Source organism: Canis lupus, unplaced genomic scaffold (genome assembly GCF_011100685.1).
Source record: "Canis lupus familiaris isolate Mischka breed German Shepherd unplaced genomic scaffold, alternate assembly UU_Cfam_GSD_1.0 chrUn_S130H290, whole genome shotgun sequence".
In the NCBI taxonomy this organism is placed as follows: domain Eukaryota; kingdom Metazoa; phylum Chordata; class Mammalia; order Carnivora; family Canidae; genus Canis; species Canis lupus.
This window is the reverse complement of record NW_023330135.1, coordinates 5,276-27,318: the sequence shown is the minus strand read 5'-3', so window position 1 is coordinate 27,318 and position 22,043 is coordinate 5,276. Positions and strand designations below refer to the sequence as shown.

The 22,043-nt window shown below is 41.3% G+C and overlaps 1 protein-coding gene and 1 long non-coding RNA gene across 3 annotated transcripts in view; one reads left to right on the top strand and one right to left on the bottom strand.

Moving 5' to 3' along the window:
• The window catches only part of LOC119878258 (WW domain-containing adapter protein with coiled-coil-like), a 29,553-nt gene extending 19,330 nt beyond the window's left edge, over positions 1–10,223 (bottom strand). The window contains 6 exon segments of the mRNA XM_038588928.1: positions 331–443; positions 1,006–1,029; positions 1,031–1,119; positions 2,111–2,159; positions 9,485–10,016; positions 10,106–10,223. Coding sequence (XP_038444856.1) covers positions 331–443; positions 1,006–1,029; positions 1,031–1,119; positions 2,111–2,159; positions 9,485–10,016; positions 10,106–10,223 — 925 coding nt within the window.
• Positions 10,224–10,556: 333 nt separating this feature from the next.
• On the top strand, positions 10,557–20,038 carry LOC119878259. Of its 2 annotated transcripts, XR_005386725.1 has the most exons (5): positions 10,557–10,689; positions 14,956–15,073; positions 15,174–15,204; positions 15,760–15,819; positions 19,968–20,032. It is a non-coding gene; the product is annotated as an uncharacterized LOC119878259 (long non-coding RNA). The 2 variants fall into 2 exon arrangements; XR_005386724.1 differs by lacking the exon at positions 15,174–15,204 and having other exon boundaries at positions 19,968–20,038.
• Positions 20,039–22,043: the final 2,005 nt, after the last annotated feature.

Here is a 22,043-nt window from a genome sequence, read left to right as displayed (position 1 = left end):
TCAGCAAAGGGGGGGAAAAAAAACCCAAACAACTCCTGTTTTAAGAGTCAATCCACAATATGAGATTTTGTTTTCCACCAATTCAACTGCATCATAGCCAGTATGAGTAGTGAAGAATAACATACGTGTACTAATCCTCCATGAACTCTTTTCCTTTTCAGGAAACAAAATGGTGGAGGTTAGGAAGACAGATCTAACATAAAAGAAACTATACATTTACATTATTTTAGTTTACATATGTAAACAGCTATGCATATGGATATAAACATACAAACTATAGGAGTGAATTAAACATCATGTTGTTTCAAAGAAAAAAAAATTAATACTTACTTCCACTGGCAAACCCACTAGTGGCTGTTGCTTGCATCACCTCCCTTCTGTAATCCCTATCTTTTGGGAAGCTGTTAACTGCCATCTTGTTTGCTTCTTTTTGTCTCTGTTCTCTAAAAATAAAACATAGATAAACTCATAAAAATTACATCAGGTACAATGAGTTTACATATGACACTTCTGACCAAATGCTCAACAGAATGTTATATGGAAAATAAAAGAACTGAACATAGCCATAATATCAACTGGTATGGGAGATGAAACATAGCTAACAGAACATTAATGTTTCTCAGTGATAGCATTATAGCAATTGTTTATAACACCATTAAACCCTACAACCAAAACTCCCCAATATTAATTCTACACATATGAAGGAAACATTAATATACTTTAAATTATGAAAATGTTCATTATAAATGATAATATAGGTTGATATAAAATCTTAAATATACTGATGGTTTACAAGGTCCTTGTGGACAGTGACTTATCCAAGTTTTTTCTTTCTTTCTTTTTTTTTTTTAAGCAAAGAGAAATTATAGAAAACATAATGGGCCAACTATTGCAATTGAAGGGGGGAATGAGGAGTTTCACTAAGAAACCTAAGCTGAGAAAGTTCTAAGATGTTAAGCTGTAGTCAAGAATAATAAGTATTTTTTAATGAGTAAGAGCAAATACCTTTCAAGCCACTCTTTTGGGAAACCATTGTGAAACTTCGGTTCGACAATTGTAGTAGTATTTTTTCCCAGAAGAGCTAATATGCTCAGACCAGTCATCTGCAGAATCATAAGGCTTAAAAATACATTTTTAAAAATTAGAAAATATTAATACTATTTAACCACTTATTATGAAACTTCAACAGTCAATGGTTTTCAAAGCACATATAAGGGAAAAGACCATAAAAAAAATGTACCCTGATATAAAATGTAATTGTGTGTGTGTGTGTGTGTGTGTGTGTAGATATCTATCTATATCTCTTAGGAGACTTTAGTCTATGAAAACCTTCAAAAATAACAATGGAAAATCCGGTAAAATACGAAATTAAAACAGATTCATATACATTAGTTTATTAAGCACAGAATGAGAAATGCAAAATTAACATCTTGACTTTGGAAAAGCATTACCAAAGTTCCCCATTACATAATTTTAATTGCTGAAATCCTGTCACATGGGGGGGGGGGTGGAGATTAGAAAACCCATACTTAACTGATTTCATGACATGATGGCGTATCAATTTTAAACTCATGCACAATAATACTCATATATATTAGTAACCAAGAACAATTGGTCTGTATTCACTGTTACTTAGTGAAGAAAAAAAAAACCCACAGAATTTAAAAATAAAACTATAAACACAGAGCTAATTAAAAGCCATATATTTGCTTCACCTTCAAAATCCATGAGATTGGGCAAGCTAAACCTTGTCTCACATAATATATGAGGTCAGCAGCATCACTCATATCCCTGTAACAAAAACTAGCCTTTCAAAAACTCTCAGATACATTCTCTTTAGGTATTTTACAGGTATAGTAAAATTATAAAGAAATTAGAGAAATCTGAAAGGAGGGCCAATTTCCATGCTACTGATCTAAAAAGTGTAAAATTTAAAGAAGTGCACTGGCCCCAGGAATCTGGAAGAATCCCAAGTTACTTCTAGATGAATTTCTGGACTATTTCCTCAAAGGAGCTTTGAGATTAATGAAATGTTATACGTTGGTAGTCTACAATTCTGGTTCACCAGTGGACAGTGACCCAATCTTAAAGCTTGAGGAAAAGAATGAACCTTCATGCCCTGCTGACTCAGCTTTAATTTTGCCAAGTAGGCAACAAGCCTAGAGATAGTCGTAAGAGTTATCCATACGCCATAAAACTAATTGGTGACAGAAAAAAGGATAAAAACTTAAGTTTCAGGATGCCCATTATTGCCACCAAATCAATACCAATTCTCAAAATGCTGCAATAATTTTAAGAGATGAAAAAATATTGCAGATTCTGTCACACTTATGCTCTTGGGATTATGCCTCAAAATAATGAAGCTATTGGCAATCAGCCCTGTGCCTCCAAACCTCTCATACAGAAAGTTAATTCTCAATCCTTCTAGTTTCCAAAGGTAGGCTACAACCAAGTTGCAGAAACCCAATCACAGAAGGCCAAGTTCTAAAAGCTTTTTCACCACTTACTACTCCCTGTACCTAAATTATTATACAAACTGAATACTTTTTTTAAAGATTTTATTACTTATGAGAGAGAGAGAGAGAGAGAGAGGCAGAGACATAGGCAGAAGGAGAAGCAGGCTCCATGCAGGGAGCCAACGTGGAACTCGATCCCGGGTCTCCAGGATCAGGCCCTGGACTGAAAGTGGCGCTAAACCGCTGAGCCACCTGGGCTGCCCCAAACTGAATACTTCTATGCATGTATCTGGAAGATTTGGGTTGCTTGGAAGGTGGTTACATGAGATTGATTATGATAACTAGTCTGGTTGGAGAGGTAGATAAGATTTGAGACAGGTGGATGAGAGGACATCAGAGCAGGGCAGAGTGATCTACACCACTGCTCTTCAAAGCGATGGCTTTGTGAATTGTTACCTGTTCTGCAGGGGATAAGGAGCATGCATCAAAAAAAAAAATTATATCAACATACTTTTTTCCTTGTCAAAGTCTCACTTTAAGAAAAAAGGGTATTTTTTTTTCCAGCTCAAGTAAATGGTATATTATTTAATGACAGTTAATTTACACCCAGGTTAACTCCAGGACAGTTAAAAGTTTACAGGCCAGAACCTTGAAGAATAGGAGTCTATGACACTGTGTGGATTCTGCCCACCAAATCTTAGCTCAGTATAACTTAATGTCTTACTTAACAAAATGTGTTTCAGCGTACAGCATTACAACAACATACTAATAACTCTAGTTTATCTTCTCCACCCCACTTCCATACTCAAAAAAAAAAAAAAAAGGTTGTGGGGGGGAAACCTTTTAGTAATGGGAAATATTTAAATACTGTTGTGCAATAGGTGTTACAATGCTTTTCTTCATTGTGTATTTTCAACCTTATTGAAGTATGATTGACAAAACTGGAAGATATTTAGTGTATGCTGTGATGATTTGACACTGTGAAAGGATTCCACCCATCTGGTTCATTAACACATCATCACCTAACAGATTTTATGAAAACATTTAAGTCTTCATCTCAGCAAATTTCAATTACACAATATAGTGTTACCAGTTACCATCACCATATTAAACATTAGATCTTAAAGTTGTTAAATTTGATTAAAAAAAAAAAAGAGTATCTAAAACCAAGAACTAGGGATCCCCTGGGTGGCTCAGCGGTTTAACACCTGCCTTCGGTCCAGGGCGTGATCTTACTTCTCCCTCTGCCTGTGTCTTTGCCCCTCCCCCCCGTGTGTCTCATGAATAAATAAATAAAATTAAAAATTAAAAAAAAAAACCAACAAGCGAAGAACTAAACTTCAAAAAGGTCTGCAAACACTTCAAATTTGCTGGCTTAGGCTTGATATACTAAGGCAGGAGTTTTCCTTGTGTTGTCCAGGAACCCTTGAGGGACCCCAAAATCATTTCAAAAGATCAAAACTATTTTCATAATAACACTAATATGATGGTCTTTTTCTTCCTCATTCTACCACAAAAACAGTGGAGTTTTCCCAGATGCTGTAGAAAAGTATGTTATCATGGAAGATTGAATGCAGAGCACATCTGAAGTTTCCTCTTAAGAGAGGCATTAAAGAGATACTCAAGATCTATTTTTTTAATTTATAATTATTTTTCATAAAAACATTACATAAGCTAACATTAAAGGGTTTACAATCAACTGATTTTAGAATTATTTTTCATAGTTATCAAGTTTTTTAAATAAAGATTTTGAGTTGGGGGACATGGCAGGCACTCTTAGGCAAGGGTGAGGAGCGGCGGGAGAAGCAGGCTCCCCACTGAATAGTATGACATTGAGCTCTATGCCAGGACCCTAGGATCCTGACCTGAGCCTACGGCAGATGTTTGATTGAGTCACCCAAGTGACTCATTTATCAAGCTTTAATTTTTAATATGGTAAATATTGGTAGAAGATAAACAACAGCTCTCAGTTTTCATGACTGTAGAGACAGAGGTCTTGAGACCAAAAGGGATGAAAAGGACTGCTCTGAAAGAATGTACTAAACAAATAAAGAGGCACCCATCTGCTCTCCTTCAATTCAAAATGTCTTTTAACCATGTTTTTCTCCTCTTAAAAAAGTGTATATCCCTTTCTGCACTCTCCCTTAAAATACAGAATCCTACTACTTCTTCCCCAAGTGAAAAGATGGAAAAAAAAATAGTTAATCCTAGAAATTAACTGATGAATTGTTAATAAGGAATGGTTCACTGAATAACATCTACAACATCAAGGAAAGGCATTTACTATAACAAAGAAATTCATGGGGCCTAAGAGTTTTCTGATAAATTTATATATTTTAAAAAATTAAGTAGAATATCTTCAGGCAAAGACTGGTTACAGAAAGTAGATCTTGAGAGCCTCAATTTGAAAAGCTCCAAAAAATGCAGAAGATATTTAAGGGATAACAAGTGGTGCTGGAATATAAATGCAAAGTCATCTGTGATTGAATTTAAAGAACTTCCCAGCAAATCAAAATTGGTAGATATGTAGAAGGGAAGATATCAATTAACTCTTTAAATGTGAATAATTTTTTTTCTAAATGAAGCAATTCGGAGGCGTCTTAAAAATCACAAATATGCATAACTAATCTATAACAAGCTACATGTGATCTGTAAGTCTTATTATGATTTATATTAGGAAGGAAGAGACATTCAAAAAAGTTTTTCCTAAATAGTTTATCATAGGCTAGGTTCTATGTTAAATCACAATAAATGTTCATCACAGGACTTAGGGAACTACATGTGAGTATCTTAATCTAATACTGAAAAAATAAGGTTAACTTCTACTAGACCATCATCAACGTTTGATACATATAAATCATTCATACAACCAAATGTCTATGTAGATAACTAGATAATATTGTTACTGATTTTCAAAGTTGGATTTAAAGTCTGAAAACTTCAAAGAGAAAAAAGAACTATTTTAAAAAAAAGTTATTCCATAACTTCTTAAACCTAGGTTAAAATAATGTCTTGACCTACGTTATTCATCTGTTATTTTATTCTTTCATTATGAAAATATTAGATAAAACTAATTTTATGTTTTAAAATTTTTACTCAAAAACTTCCATTAAAAGTGATTAAAGACAAAGTGAGTTTACAGTAACCTGCAGAAAGATTCAAAAGCTAACATCTCAGATAAGATTAAATTTGTAATTTATAAATAATTTAGGTGTTATGCTCACAGCACTGGGTGCATTATAATGAAAAAGACCATTACTCGGAGATTATATACCTATACTTGAAATTTATAGAAAGGGAAATCCTGATTCTGAAAACACGTAACACTTAATCCATTCAGGTAACAGTCTTCAGCTTCCACCCATAAAATGAAATCCCCTGACACCGTTTATGATTTGGGTCCATCAAGCTTACATGCCCATTATTTATTCTTTCTGATTTCACTACATTTAGCCCATGTCTTAGAAATCAAAACAAGCAGAATTAGTTTTCTCTGAATTATGATTTTTTAAAAAGCCAAAACAATGTCCAAGTGGCCTGCCACTGTAACTATCAGCAAAGAACTACCAAATTGAAATTGTAATGATAAATGGCACTTTAGAGTTTGTTACTTTGCAAATTAACAAGGCCACTTTCCACGAAATTAGATTCATTCTAAAATCCTGAATATATACTTTATTGGAAATAACTCATTACAAGTAGTTTGATGACAACAACTATTAAGGTTTACTAAGCTGCTGTCTCAGCCTCAACACCACCCCCTTCTCTACTGTGATGCTACTAGGACTGGGATACTGCAAATAATGCTGTTTAGTCAGCTAGCTTCCTGTTAGATTCTGCCCATAGGAGGCACTGGAATTCACACTGAGAGGCAGGACAAGGAGACACCTAGCAGCCACAGCTCCAGTTTCCAGTTCTCTGTTATCTGACCCAAGCCAGAACCAGCTTCATCACACCGCTTGCAGGTACTATATCACCAGTTCTGCAGGGCCCCTCCTTTAAGCCATTAGGTTCTAATAACTACATCCTCTTCCTACCATACTTCAGCTCTCAGGGTAAATATATATATACTGTATGTGTGTTACCTCAGTGTTCCTTTTTGGTTTCTCCACTCCTCAATAACAGGCAGTATGTGCTTAACCAATCCTGCATGTAAAATTTTCTGTGTTGTCAAATTTTCTGTGCTAAAATAACTAACATGTTTTGTTTTCCTACCTAGACTCTGTTACAGTATTTAAAATTATTCTAAATTTATCTTCATGAAAATGCTATCTATCATTTATGTTTTGAATTTCTTTGGAAATGTACTACCCACAATGTTTCAAGAAGGGGTAAGAAATAATCAGTCTCAAAGACCTTTCAAATCTGATTAAGGTAGGATGATCACCCAAATATCCAAGGCAAAATCTGTTGGATTCAACCTACACTTTTATAGCCTTCTAGTTGTTCTTTCCTTTCTGTATTTTCCACGCTACCATCTGATAGAATTTTTTAAATTCCAAGTACGAGGTTACTTCACCATTTATATTATTCAATAGCTCTAATTAATTAATGTTATTAATTCTTTCAAAGAACCAACTCCTGGTTTTGTTTGATCTGTTCCACAGTTCTTCTGGTCTCGATTTCGTTGAGTTCTGCTCGAATCTTTATTAACTCTCTTCTGCTGGGTGTAGGATCTATTTGCTGTTTTTTTTTTTTTTCTCTAGGTCCTTTAGGTGTAAGGTTAGCTTTTGTATTTGAGTTCTTTCCAGCTTTTGGATGGCTGCTAGTATTGTGATGTATTTCCCCCTCAGGACTGCTTTTGGTGTATCCCAAAGGTTTTAAATGGTAGTATCTTCATTCTCATTAGTTTCCATGAATCTTTTTAATTTCTCCTTAATTTCCTGGTTGACCCTTTCATCTTTTAGCAGGATGGTCCTTAACCTCCACGTGTTTGAAGTCTTTCCAAACTTCTTGTTGTGATTTAGTTCTAATTTCAAGGCATCATGGTCTGAGAATATGCAGGGGACGATCCCAATCTTTGGGTATCGGCTCAGATCCAATTTGTGACCCAGTATGTGCTCTATTCTGGAGAAAGTTCCATGTGCACTTGAGAAGAATGTATTTTCAGTTGAGTTTGGATGTAAAGTTCTGTAGATATCTGTGAAATCCATCTGGTCCAGTGTATCATTTAAAGCTCTCGTTTCTTTGGAGATGTTGTGTTTAGGAAACTATCAAGTGTAGAAAGCGCTAGATTGAAGTCACAAAGTATAAGTGTATTATTATCTAAGTACGTCTTCACTTTGGTTATTAATTGATTGATATATTTGGCAGCCTCCACATTCGCGGCATATATATTGAGGATTGTTAAGTCCTCTTGTTGGATAGATCCTTTAATTATGATATAGTGTCCCTCTTCATCTCTCACTGCGGTCTTCGGGGTACGTTTTAGTTTATCGGATATAAGGATGGCTACCCCTGCTTTCTTTTGAGGACCATTCGAATGGTAAATGGTTCTCCAACCTTTTATTTTCAGGCTGTAGGTGTCCTTCTGTCTAAAATGAGTCTCTTGTAGACAGCAAATAGACGGGTCCTGCTTTTTTATCCAGTCTGAAACCCTGCGCCTTTTGATGGGGTCATTAAGCCCGTTCACGTTCAGAGTTACTATTGAAAGATATGAGTTTAGTGTCATCATGATACTTATTCAGTCCCTGTTTTTGTGGATTGTTCCAGTGGACTTCTTCTTAAAGGGGAATTTTGAGAGTCCCCCTTAAAATTTCTTGCAGAGCTGGTTTGGAGGTCACATATTCTTTCAGTTCCTGCCTGTCTTGTAAGCTCTTTCTTTCTCCTTCCATTCTGATTGAGATCCTTGCTGGATAAAGTATTCTCGGTTGCATGTGTTTCTCATTTAGGACCCTGACTATATCCTGCCAGCCCTTTCTGGCTTGCCAGGTCTCTGTGGAGAGGTCTGCAGTTACTCTAATACTCCTCCCCATAAAAGTCAGGGATTTCTTGTCTCTTGCTGCTTTAAGGATCTTCTCTTTATCTTTGGAATTTGCAAGCTTCACCATTAAATGTCGAGGTGTTGAACAGTTTTTATTCATTTCAGGGGGTGGAATCTCTCTATTTCCTGGATATGAATGCCTGTTTCCCTTCCCAGATTAGCAAAGTTTTCAGATATGATTTGTTCAAATACATATTCTGGGCCTCTGTCACATTTGGCGCCCTCTGGAACCCCAATGAAACGTAGGTTTTTCTTCCTCAGGCTGTCATTTATTTCCCTTAATCTATCCTCATGGTCCTTTACTTGTTTGTCTCTTTTTTCCTCATTTCCCTCTTTGCCATCAACTTGTCTTCTATGTCACTCACTTGTTCTTCTACCTTGTTAACCCTCATCATTAGAACTTCTAGTTTGGATTGTGTCTCATTCAATTGATTTTTAATTTCTGCCTGATTAGCTCTAAATTCTGCAGTCATGAAGTCTCTTGAGTCCTTTTTGCTTTTTTCTAGAGCCACCAGTAGCTTTATAATAATGCTTCTGAATTGGCTTTCTGACATTGAATTGTAATCCAGATTTTGTAACTCTATGGGAGAGAGGATGTTTCTGATTCTTTCTTTTGAGGTGAGGTTTTCCTTCTAGTCATTTTGCTCAGTGCAGAGTGCCCAAAAACATGTTGTATTGGGAAAAGGAGAAAAAGAGAGGAGAGAAAGACAGAAAGAAAGAAAAAAGAAGAAAGAAAAAAGGAAGAAAAAGAGAAGAAAAAGAAAAAAAGAAAGGAAAAAAGGGGTGGGGGAAGCAAACAGAAATAAAAAATAACAACAACAACAACAACAACAAAACAAGGGGGAATATCGTCTGATTCTGTATCCTGCAAGTCGCTTGTCTTACCCTGGAACTTTCCAGTGCTGCTTGGTCAATAACTTGTTTTTCCCCTGTCCTTCTCGCTGGTCTTCTGGGGGAGGGTCTATTGTGCTGATTTTCAGTTGTTAGCACTTGGGGGAGCTGCTCAACCCCCTGCCTGGTGCAGGGCTCAGTGGGGGTTGTTTACCCCGTGAGGCCCCAGTGCGCAGGCGCCAGCGAGGGGCTCCCAGCGTGCACTGGGCTCGAGCGCGGTCCCCCGGACTGACGGCCAGCCGACCCTGCGGACAGACGGGCCACAAAGCATGTCGCCCTGCGCCTGCTGAACCGCGAGCGCCCGAGGATGTCAGCGCTGAGGAAGGTGCGAGCCGCGGGGGCCGAGCTGCCGGGGCGACCGGTCGCGGGCTGCGCGGCGGCCTCGTCCCTCGCGGCGCCTGGGTGCCTCGCCGGCGGTGCTTCCCGGACCCTGCACTCCCGCGGCGTGGGTGCCGCGCGGGCTGTGCCGGAGACGGGCGGGCTGGAGGAGCTGCGGGGCCTGAGGAGGGGGCGGCGTCCGGCTCCCGCGCGGCAGCGGCGAGGGCCCAGGGGCCCAGGCGGAAGCGGCTCGTGTTTAGGGCAGCGCGAGCGGCGGACAGACGGTCCCTGGACAGCTCGACAGCCTCCGTCCTCGTCGCACGAGGCAGCAAGTGCCGGGTCTGTCCTCCGGATGCGGGGCACCGCCCCTGGGGGGACGCGCGCTACCTTCGTGTCGCCCTGGCACCGGCCGCGCAGGCGCGCTGGGACCGTGGGGCTGCGGGCGAGCTGCACTTGCTGCAGGCTACCGCCGCCTCCAGCGCCAGGGGACCCGCGCCACAGGTGGCATCCGGGGCGGGGCCTGCGCGCCGGCAGGGGCGGGGGAGCGGTGGGGCGGAAGGATCCCCGGACGCCATGCTCGGCGCTGCCTGGGCTCCCCGCGCTTGCCTGGCCCTTCCCCAGGTGCCTCCGCGCGCCGGCCGGCCCCCAGCGCGCCAGGCCTCCTGGGCGCCCAGTGCGCAGGCGCCGGCGGCGGGCTCCGAGCGTGTGCCGGGCTGGAGCGCGGTGGGGCGCGTGGCGGCGGCGGCGGCGGCGGGGGAGCGGTGGGGCGGAAGGACCCCCGGACGGCAGGGCGCGGTGCTGCCTGGGCTCCCCGGTGCGGGTGTGGCCCCTCCCCAGGTGCCTCCGCACTCAGGCCGGCCCCCAGCGTGCGGGGCCTCCCGGTCGACCAGTGCGCAGGCGCCGGCGGGGGCTCCCAGCGTGCACTGCGCTCGAGCGCGGTCCCCCGGACTGACGGCCAGCCCTGCGGATGGACGGGCCGTGTGCCCTGTCGCCCTGCGCCTGCTGAACTCCGAGCACCCGAGGATGTCTGCGCTGAGGAAGGTGCGGGCCGCGGGCGGGGCGCGGGCAGGGACCCCGAGCTGCAGGGGTGATCGGTCGTGGGCTGCGCGCGGCGGTCTGGTGCCTCGCCGGCGGTGCTTCCGGGACACTGCACTCCCGCGGCGTGGGTGCGGCGCGGACTGTTCCGGGCAGACGGGCGGGCTGGAGGAGCTGCGGGGCCTGAGGAGGGGGCGGCGTCCGGCTCCCGCGGGGCAGCGGCGAGGGCCCAGGGGCCCAGGCGGAAGCGGCTCGTGTTTAGGGCAGCGCCAGCGGCGGACAGACGGTCCCTGGACAGCTCGAGAGCCTCCAGCCACGCCGCCCGAGGCAGCTAGTGTCCGGTCCGTCCTCCGGCTGCGGGGCACCGCCCCTGGGGGGACGCGCGCTACCTTCGCTTCGCCCTGGCACCGGCTGCTCAGCGGCGCTGGGACCTTGTTGCGGCCAGCGAGCAGCACGCGCCCCAGGTGGCATTCGGGGCGGGGACTGCCCGCCGTCTGCGGTGTGGCGGAGGCGCGGCGCTTGCCTGGGCTCCCCGCGCTTGCCTGGCCCTTCCCAGGTGCCTCCGCGCGCCGGCTGGCCCCCAGCGCGCCAGACCTCCGGGGCGCCCAGTGCGCAGGCGCCGGCGGGGGCTCCGAGCGCGTGCCAGGCTGGAGCGCGGTGGGACGCGTGGCGGTGGCGGCGGCGGCGGCCCCGCGGATTGTCGGCTGGCGGTGCGGATGGACGGACGGGCCACAAAGCATGTCGCCCTTCGCCTGCTGAACTCAGAGCGCTCGAGGATGTCGGCGCTGAGGAAGGTGCGAGCCGCCGGGGCCGCGGGCGGGGCGCGGGCTGCACGCGGCGCCCTCCTCCCTCGCCCGGGCTGGCTGTCTCGCTGGCGGGGCCTCCCGGACCACGCGCTGCCGGGGCGTGGGTGCGGCGCAGGGTGCGATGGGCTGGTTTTCATGATCTCCTAGTACTTATCTGTTGCTTTTTAAAATTTTTTCCTTGTTGATGGTTTTGAAAAGCCATAGTTTAAATATCGGGGCCGTATAATTAAAAAGAAATCGATTATCTTCAGAAGTTGATTTTTTAGATGTGGTTTCTGTTTCATTTGTAAAAGGTTTTACTTATTGATTTGTGAGAGAGACAGAGAGAGGCAGAGACACAGGCAGAGGGAGAAGCAGGCTCCCCATAGGAAGCCCAATGTGGGGCTGGGTCCTGGGCCAGAATCAGCCCTGAGCCAAAGTTAGACACTTAGCTTCTTAATCACCCAGATGTCCCTGTGTTTTCTATTTTAACTTAGATAATAAGGCATATGTCATCAATCTCAAAGTGATTTGCTATTTGGTTACTCCCCCAGACGCCTTTCAGGTTTCATCCAAAGATTAGAAATTATAGGGATCTTTCACTTTATGTGTTTTATGCGGACGCTTATTCCTCTGCTCCTCTTGGTGGTTCATTCGAGATCCAAACTTTTTGAAGTGGAGTAAAGGTATAGACAGAATTCTAGTAAGGGGCAGTTGCCACTTGAGGAAGTCTTAAGAAATCACTTTATTATTCTTTAAAACTCTTTTTTTTTAAGATTTTATTCATTCCTAAGAGAGCCACACAGAGACAGAGAGAGAGAGTTAGAGACACAGGCAGAGGGAGAAGCAGGCTCCATGCAGGGAGTCCATCAAGCCCTGGCCCAAAGGCAGTGCTAAACTGCTGAGCCACCCGGGCTGCCCAATTTTTAAAATGTTTTTATCAGGGACGCCTGGGTGGCTCAGTGCTGAAGCGTCAGCCTTCAGCCCAGGGTGTGATCCTGGAGTCCCGGGATCGAGTCCCACTTTGGGCTGCCTGCATGGAGCCTGCTTCTCTTTCTGCCTATGTCTCTGCCTCTCTCTCTCTCTCTCTCTGTCCGTCTCATGAATAAATAAAATCTTTTATAAATTCATCAAATGCCTCTTTTGTGCCAACCACAGGACTACGTGCCTTGTTCCCTTGCATTCTTATAACAATGTTAACCACCACTTCTCCTCTTGCTTTAACTGTACTTTGAGATAACTGTGGATTCATGTGTTGGAAGACATAATACAGATCCCGTGTACCCTTGACCCTGCTTCCTCCAGTGTTGACATCTCGCATAGTTATGGTAACCACGTGGGTACATCGTCACTGATGCAGTCCCTTAGGCTTTTTCAGATTTTACCTGTGTTATATGCACACACTTGTGTATCTGCATACGTATGTATATTTTTTCCTGTCCAGTTTACTATAGGTGTAGATTCCGTTTCTTTTGAACATATGGAAAGAAGGCTGAGGTAAGTTATGGGGGGTAAATGAAGTATAGACCTGGTTTGAATCTAGGTCTGTTTGACTCAGAGTTTTGATTTTTCAATAGCAGTAGTGATGGACACTCCTGGGTGGTGCAGTGGGTTTTGTGTCTGACTTTTGGTCTCAGCTCCAGCCATGATCAGGGTCATGATTTGGAGCTTCGTGTCAAGCTCCATGCTGAGCGTGGAGTCTGCTTAAGATTCTGTCTCCCTCTGCCCCTGTCCCCTGCCTCTCTGTAAAATAAATTAATCCTAAAAAAAATAATAGTCCTGATGAATAACAGGAATAACAACAATAGCTGAAGCTCACTAAGTTACATATGAAATAGACTATTTACCATATGCCGGGGCTGTTCTAATACATTACCTCAGTTATCGCCCCCCCCCCCCAGAACTATACCTCATAAATTATGTTATAGTTGAACTAGTATTATTAATTAAACTAACCATATTTCCAAGGAACAAGGAATTCCTTTTGTTGCTCCTAAATCAATAATAAAATAGCGAAATTCTACCTCCTTTTTACCTAATTTTCAATTTGAACCTCTGACCTTAATCGCTGATCTTGGCAATTGTCATGTTTTTAAAGTTGTGTGTATCTGTGTACGTGTAAAGTGAGACCTGCATTATTATACATCGAATTATGTTGGGACACCTTACAAATAGTTTTATGAAATCATAAATAAGAGCTAGCTTAGGCATGATGCCAGGTTTTTAAGGGAATAAGTGTAAATCATCAAGAATACTTAAGAATGTAATAGGGAGACATTTTCTTCCCCCTAAAGTAGAATAGATCTTTTTGGCCACATGCAGTCCCAGGAATGTTTGAGTTTAACGTCTCATGTTACAGATCCAGCTTTCCAAGGCAAAGCGAATACATTTGGTGAATGATCACTGATTATTAGAATATGATAATACTTTAGGAAGATAATAGATAGACTAATCAGCAGGCCATAATTTATGATTCTTTGCTAGTTACATATCTTGTAAAGCTGTCCCTGTGATGAACAGCAGCACTTCAGAGCAGGAATAACAGCATGCTCCTGTGTCGTAGATCCCAGGAGGTTTCGGTGCTCTTGTAGACAGCAGACAGAAATAAAAGGAAGTTTCTCCTTTTTACCTCGTATAATCCCACTGGAAAGTGAAACGTGTGCTGAGAGTTGATACTTCTTCTAGGTCACCTCCCTGAAGAGGCCCCGGGCAGGCACTGTCGTAACAGTTCTTGGACAGGAGTCTGATGGGCCCCAAAGGAGGTGGGAGGGTTTCTGCAACAGGCTACTGGTGGAACAGGGTGCTACTGTCTAGCCCCAGGAAGCTTCTAGTGAGGAGGGCCCCGAGGAACCTGCATCCTTTTCCTTAACTCTTTCAGAGGGTACGGCATACGCCCAGATTGGAGTTAAAGGTAAACTCAGTTCTGTGTAGCTTGTGGTTGTTGCTTTTTGAAAAATGAGCAGCTACAAGAAAGCAACACCACGTATGGCTTAATAGGCCTTAGCTTTTTGGAACTTGAATTTGGATGTAGATAACGCAGATGGTTTGAAGCTATATATCATTAGGAACTCTTTGGAAACCACAAAACCTTTTTAATGGGCCACTCTATCAATTTTCTGCTCTTCTAAGGAGTTTTTCCTATTCATGACTCCTTTTGATCTTTGGCTAACACTGAGGCAAATGTAGTGACGATTTAGTTTTCTTCTTCCTCTGAAAGCTTGTACACGTTTTCTGCCTCGGGTTGTGTCCGCTTGGATGCCTGGAGAATGTTGACAAAGGAAAGGTTAGGCTAGCCTGTTGATGCTACATATTTGGGCTTTAAAAATCAAAAAGGTTCCTTGGCTTCCGCGGAGAAGCATTCTGCTTGATGGCCCAGATTACTGATCCAGTAAAAACGACATGTTCCAGCCATCCTTCACACACACCTTAAGTGAAATTAATGAGATCACTCTATGGTTACGCTTTGTGTTTTATTTTCACTTTCTAGGTCTGTATGAGCTGTTGGCTGTTGTGCAGGCTGGCTGGGGCCACGTGTGGACAGCCAGGAAGACCTGACCTTCCTCTGGGATATGTTTGGTGAGAAAAGCCTGCATTCACCGGTAAAGGTAAAACCATGCTGATGTCAGATTCTCTTGGTGGGAAAACATATGGAAAAATATTTTGTCATCTCATGCTTTGTTCTGTCCTCCCCTACTCTCTATGCAGAAGTTACTCGTCGAGCACCATTTTCCTTTAGGTTAGTGATTTCTGAATTGTATTCATGAAACATTTCCTTAATGTGTGACCAAAAAGCTATTCCCTTTTTCATTTTCACTTTGATTTCGCTACTCTAGATTTTTGTTTATTATGTGTGAATCTGGATCTCAAAAGAAATTCTCTCAACATTTCTTCTTTGTCATATTTGCTCTAGATTATTTTTTTCATATTTGCCGTTTACTCAATTTAAGAAGTTTCCGTTTATTCTGTGTAAAATGACTTTTTAAATGACTAGCCATTGGACTTTGTCAAGTGCTTTTTATTTATTTATTGTAATGATCATATGATTTGTTTCCTGTCAGTCTCAACATAGGAAAGTTCATTGGTTTTTGACATTTTTTTTTTTTTTACTGATTTTTGACTGTTCAACTGGCTATCATTGGACTATTATTTGAGATAACCTAATTTGTTCATGATTTGTTCTCCTTTACATATAATCTGCTGGAGTTAGTTGACTCCTAGTTTATTTAGAACTTTAATGTCTCCTTTTATGAGACTTCAGCCCATAATTTTGCTTTCTTATCTCTCTCATCAGATCTTCACAATATCCTGGGTAGCCTTATGTTGTGAGGTGGAAGTCTCTACTCTTCTGTGGGTAAGTTTATGAAAGACTGAAGTTCGTTTGTCCTTTAGCAGAACTGACTTGTTGGGTTCCTTGGGCCTGGATGTTTTCTTTTTGATAAGGATATTGGTAACTATTTTAAAGATGACAAGAACGTTTAGGCTTTCTATTTCTTCTTGATTAGTTTTAATGATTCATATTTTTCTAAGATTTGGTCCATTTCAACTACATTGTCAAATTTCTGAAAAGGTTGCTTATAATATTTCACATGTGCACTTTCTATGCTAATTGTTTTTCTTCTTGGTCCTGATATTGGTACTTACTGCCCTTTCTTCTCTTTCCTCAATATTGCCAGAGTTTTGGCATTAGTCTTTTTAGATATAAACCTTTGGCCTTATTAATTTTCCTCATTGTATATTAGTTTTTATTTCATTGACTTTTTTAAAAAAATTCTTTTTCTTGTTATGAACGTTTGTTCATAAATTTTCAACCTTCTTCTTTTCCTAACGTTAGCATTTAAGGCCATTTCTCCCAAGGTACTGGTTTTCTTAACTTAGAATCATTTTGTAGTTGCTTACTTAGACTTTTCTTGAATTTACAAATAAGGATTTTTTTAATCTATCTTGTTCCTGATTTCTACCTTAATTGCTTTGAGGTCAGAAAACCTAATTTGCATTATTTCAGTCCTTTGAAATGTGTTTACACTTTACGGCCAGCTACATATTCAATATCTGTAATGTATCCTGTCTGTGTCTAAAAAGAAGGTATATTCTGCAGTCATTAAGTATAGTTTTCTGTATGTGTCTGTAGATCAAGTTTGTAAACCTATTCAAATATTCTGTGTTTTCACTGATTTTTGTTCGTTTATTCTCTGTTACCAAGAGAAGTATGGTAAAAAGTTTCCCATTATGACCATGGTTTTCTTCTTGCAGTTCTGTTCAGTTTTTTTTTGTGTTTTTTTTTTTTAATTTAATTCATTTATCGGACACTGAAGAAGCAGGAGGAGTGACAGGCAGAGAGAGAGAGAGAGGGAGAAGCAGGCTCCCCCCTGGAGCAAGGACCCTGATGTGGGCCTTGATTCCAGGACCCTGGAATCTTGTCGGGAGTTGAAGGCAGGTGCTTAACCGGCTGAGCCACCCAGGCTCCCTCTGTTCATTTTTTGTTGTATATATTTAAATTTGTTATTAAATATAAATTTGTTATTTTGCTGGTGAATTACTACACTTTATACTTTTTAATAGAGTTTATTTTAAAGTAGATATGTTTTTGTTGCCATTTGCAGGATATCTTTTCCTATCCTTTTATTGTCAACTCTTCCATATTCCTGCTTTATTACAGCTTTTGTGAATTACAGTTGGAGCTTTCTGAGGTAACAAGTCAGAAGTCTTTACTTTCAGCTAGAATATCTTCACTACAGTTCATTATGACGTATGATCTTTATAATTTAAAATCTGACGTATTTTGTGTTTTCTTGTCCTGATTTTTCTTTGTTTCTTTTGGATTGGTTAGGGTTTTCCCTGCATACAGTTGAGAAGTTAAAACATTCTCTTTCTGTTATTTGAGTGGCTACCTTAGAAATTATGACATGAATCCTTTATTATAAAATCCTATCTTAATCTGTCTATTGTCATCTGGAAAAGATCCAGAAATCTTAGCGCACTTTTGCCCCATATACTTTCCTGCCAACTTCAGTGCTATTGTGTCCTGTATTTTAATTCTCTCTAGAAAACAAACAGAAAAACAAAAACCCCTCACAACCTTGAAGACATCCTTATTTTGCTTTACATCAACGTCATTATTCATTTAGTATAACCACCATTTTGTTTGTTCTAGTCCCAATCTTACAGCTCAGCCTTGTCATCCAGGCTGATTTTTCACCTGTTTAATGTAAAAAAGCTCTAGAATCTCCTGTATTGAGGGTTTGTGGCTATCAAACTATGTCTTTCAGTGAATCAGTACATGTTTTTATTTCCTTCCATTTTTTTTTTCGTTTTATTAAATTATAATCGATATATGACACACTAGTTTCAGGCGTGCAACATAAAATTTGGCATTTGTATATCTTGCACAATGAACACCATAGTAAGTCTAGTTAACATCTCTCTGCATGCACAGTCACACCATTTGTTTTCTTGTGCTAAGAACTTTTCAGACGTATTTTCTGAAAACAACTTTCAAATTTGCAATACGTTATTATTGACTATAGTCACCATGCTGTGCGTGAATTCATTTTGTAAGAGGATGATGGACTCTTGATCCCCTTTATCCGTTTTTACCCACACAGCCTCACCCCCTTCCCTTTTGGCAACCACCCATGTATTCTCTGTATTCTGACTTTATTTGTTGTTTAGTTTCAGGTATAAGTTAAATCATACCATATCTGTCTTTCTCTTTCTGACTTTTTTCACTTAGCATAATACCCTTCAGATTCATGCCAGTTGCAAATGGCTAATTTATTTATGGCTGAATAGTATTCCTTTTTTTTTTTTTTTTTTTGCTGAATAGTATTCGTGTGTGTGTGTGTGTGTGTGTAAATCTTTTCCCATTCATCCCTCAAAGGAAGGACACTTTGGTTATTTCCATATCTTGGCTATTGTAAATAATGCTGCAGTGAACATAGAGGGTACATGTATCCTTTTGAATCTTCAGATAAATACCCAAAAGTGGAATTGCAGGATCATGTGGGGGTTGTATTTTTAAGTTTTTGACTGTTCTCCAGATTATTTTCTGTGGTGGCCGCACCAATTTACAACCTCACCAACGGTGCACTAGGGTCCCCCTTTGCCCACAGCCTCATCAGTACTTATTTTTTCTTGTCTTTCTGATATTGGCCTTTCTCAGAGGTGTGAAGCGATATCTCACTGTGATTTTGATTTGCATTACTCTGATGATTTGTGATGTTGAGCATCTTCCCGTGTGCCTGTTGGTGATCTGTATGTCGTCTTTGGGAAAACGTCTATTCAGATCCTCTGTCCATTTTTTAATATTGAATTGTTTGTTTCTTGTTGATATTGAGCTATATGAATTTCTGTATATATTTTGGCTGTTAACCCCTTATTGGATAGAATTGGCAGTTCTTCCTTCTATTCGGTAGATTGCCTTTTTTGTTGTTGATGATTTCCTTTGCTGTGCAGAAGCTTTTTAGTTTTATGTTATCTCAATTTTTTTTGTTTTGTTTTGTTTTGTTTTGTTTTGTTTTTTGATGCCACTGCCTTTGGAATCATAAGATCCAAAAAGGAAAAAAAAAAAATCTCCAAGAGCGATGTCAGAGAGCTTACGACCCATGTTTTCTTCTAGGAGTTTAATGATTTCAGGATTTTCATTCCAGTCTTTAATCCATTTTGAGTTAATTTCTTTGTATGGTGTGAGATGATGGCCCAGTTTCAGTCTTTTATATGTAGGTGTCTAGGTTTCCCAGCACATTTATTGAAGAGATTGTCTTTCTCCATTGTATATTCTTGCCTCTTTTCTTGTAAAGTAATTGGCCTTATATGCCTAGGTTTATTTCGGGGCTCTCTTTTCTGTCCCACGAATCTGTGTGTGTGTTTTTATGCCAATACCATACATTTTGATTACTTTAGTTGTTAGATACTACAGCTTGAATTCAAGGAGTGTAATGTCTCAGACTGTCCTTTCTCAAGATTTGCTTTGGCTGCTTGGGATCTTTTGTGGTTCTATACAAATCTTACGATTGTTGTATTTCCTGTGAAAAATGCCACTAGAATTTCAATAGAGATTGCCTTGACTCTGTAGATTGCTCTGGTCAGTATGGACATTTTTTGCAATATTCTTCATGAGCATGGAATATCTTTCACTTATTAGTGTCATTGTCTCTCCTCAGTGTCCTATAGTTTTCAGAGTATAGATCATTCACCTCCTTGGTTAAATTTATTCTTGGGGTATTTTTTCATGCAATTTTAAATGGGATTTGTTTTCTTAGTCTCTCTTCCTGATAGTTTGTTGTGGTGTACACAAGTGTGACAGAATTGTGTATATCAGTTTTGTACCTGCAACTTTACTGAATTTATTAGAAATAAGGTTAGAACTAATGTTCTAACAGTCTTTTTTTCCACAGAGTCGTTAGGGTTTTTCTGTGTATAAAATTGTATCATCTACAAATAGTGATGGTTTTACTTCTTCCTTTACAATTTGGTTCCAATTTCTTTCTTTTTCCTTCCTAGCTGCTGTGGCCAAGACTTCCAATACTGTGTTAGCATCCTCGCCTTGTTCCTGATGTTAAGCAGGAAGCTTTCCCTGTTGAGCATGATGCTAGCTGTGCACTGGTTATACGTGGCCTTACATTTGAGGTACATTTGGTCTATACCCACTTTGTTGAGTTTTCTGGGGTTTAATCCTGGTCTTTCATTGGGAACATGTTTATCTGTTTCCTCTGTTGCCTGACTTTGTATGTATGTATGTCTTTGTGTTAGGTGTGAAACAGCTATCTCTTCTAGTCCTGAAGGTGTGGCTGTGTGTGGTGAACATTTTTGTTTATAGTAGCCTTGCTTCAGTGTTTGGTTGTCTCTCATACTGTTTCCCCAATTATTCTAGACCTGTGGGGCTCACAAACACAATCCACCCTGGCCCCAGAGTCTCATATTCAGTAGGCATCCCCTGTGTGGGTTGCATGTACCTGCTGGCTTGGAGGCCCTCTGGCAGTGGGAGTGTAACTAGAGGTCAGGGCACTGGCCTCCTGCTTCTGGCAGGGGCCGTGGCAGCAGTATGGAGGGGGAAGGAGGGTACTAGAAGGTTATGGGAATGCAAAAATAGCTCCTGCCAGCATTGGCAGTAGCAAGGTAGAGAAAGCGTAAATATGGCACCCTCCGGTATCTTTTGTCTTTGGAGGGAATCTGAGTGGGCTTTTGCCCTTCGGTAGATGCTTTAAGATTAGCAAATGGAACCCCTTCACATCTGGTCTAGGCTCCTTTCAAACTGGTGCTTTTGTACTGGGTCCTGAGGCAAATGAGTCTGATTGTGAGCCCTGTAAAAGCAGGAGCCTGCACTCAGTACAGCCCTAGGAGTCTCCTGGACGGAAGCTCCACTGGTTTCCAAAGCCAGGTGCTTTGGGGGCTGTCTGTCTGTGCATCTCCCATGGGTCATGGTGCCTGATGAGTAGTACAGATTCCCTCCCTCAGGGAGGGGTTCTGTATTGTGCAACCCCTCCTCCATAGGTCGTTGCATGGGGGGAGGTGAGGTTTTCGGCAAAATAACAACTACATCTGTCTCTCCTCCCTGTCTGTTTAATTCTTCGTTGTGGAGTAGCTGTCCTGCTCAGAGATAATTGTTTTATATGTAGCTGTAGATATATTGTGTCTGTTGAGGGAAAGGATTTCAGAAGTTTTTATGTGACTATCTTGAATGATCTCCCTGTTTGCCTGTGTTCTTTTTTTTTTTTTTTTAGATTTTATTTATTTAGTCGTGAGAGAGGCAGACACACAGGCAGAGGGAGAAGCAGGCTCCAAGCAGGGAGCCCAACAAGGGACTTGATCCCAGGACCTCGACCCAGGCCACCTGCGTCTTCTTGAATGGCATTTTTAGTAAGCAAAGAATGCTAGGTAGGCTCTTGTTATATCTGTGTATCTATCTATCTATCTATCTATCTATCTATCTATCTATCATATATCTATTTATATTTCAGTATAGTGAAAGATGATGAAATGATTATTCCTAAAATTTCTAGTTAGAGGTCAGCTGTCAGGATCTCTGATTTGAAGTAATCTTTCAAAGCATGTTTTTTTCCTCTGGCTCTTTTAAAGACTTCAATACATACATAACTTTTTTTCTTTTAAATAAGTTCTGTTTACTTCTTTTAAAAATGTTCGGCCCAAGTGTGGCAGGATACAAAATCAATGCCCAGAATTCAGTGGCATTTCTGTACACTAACAATGAGACTGAAGAAAGAGAAATTACGGAGTCAATCCCTTTTACAATTGCACCCAAAAGCATAAGATGCCTAGGAATAAACCTAACCAAATAGGTAAAGGATGTATACCCTAAAAACTACAGAACACTTCTGAAAGAAAGTGAGGAAGACACAAAGTGATGGAAAAATACTCCATGCTCAAGGATTGGAAGAATTAATATTGTGAAAATGTCAGTGATCACCCAAGGCAATTTACACGTTTATTTTTATTTATTTTTTAATTTTTATTTACTTATGATAGTCACAGAGAGAGAGAGAGAGGCAAAGACACAGGCAGAGGGAGAAGCAGGCTCCATGCACCGGGAGCCCGATCCCGGGTCTCCAGGATCACGCC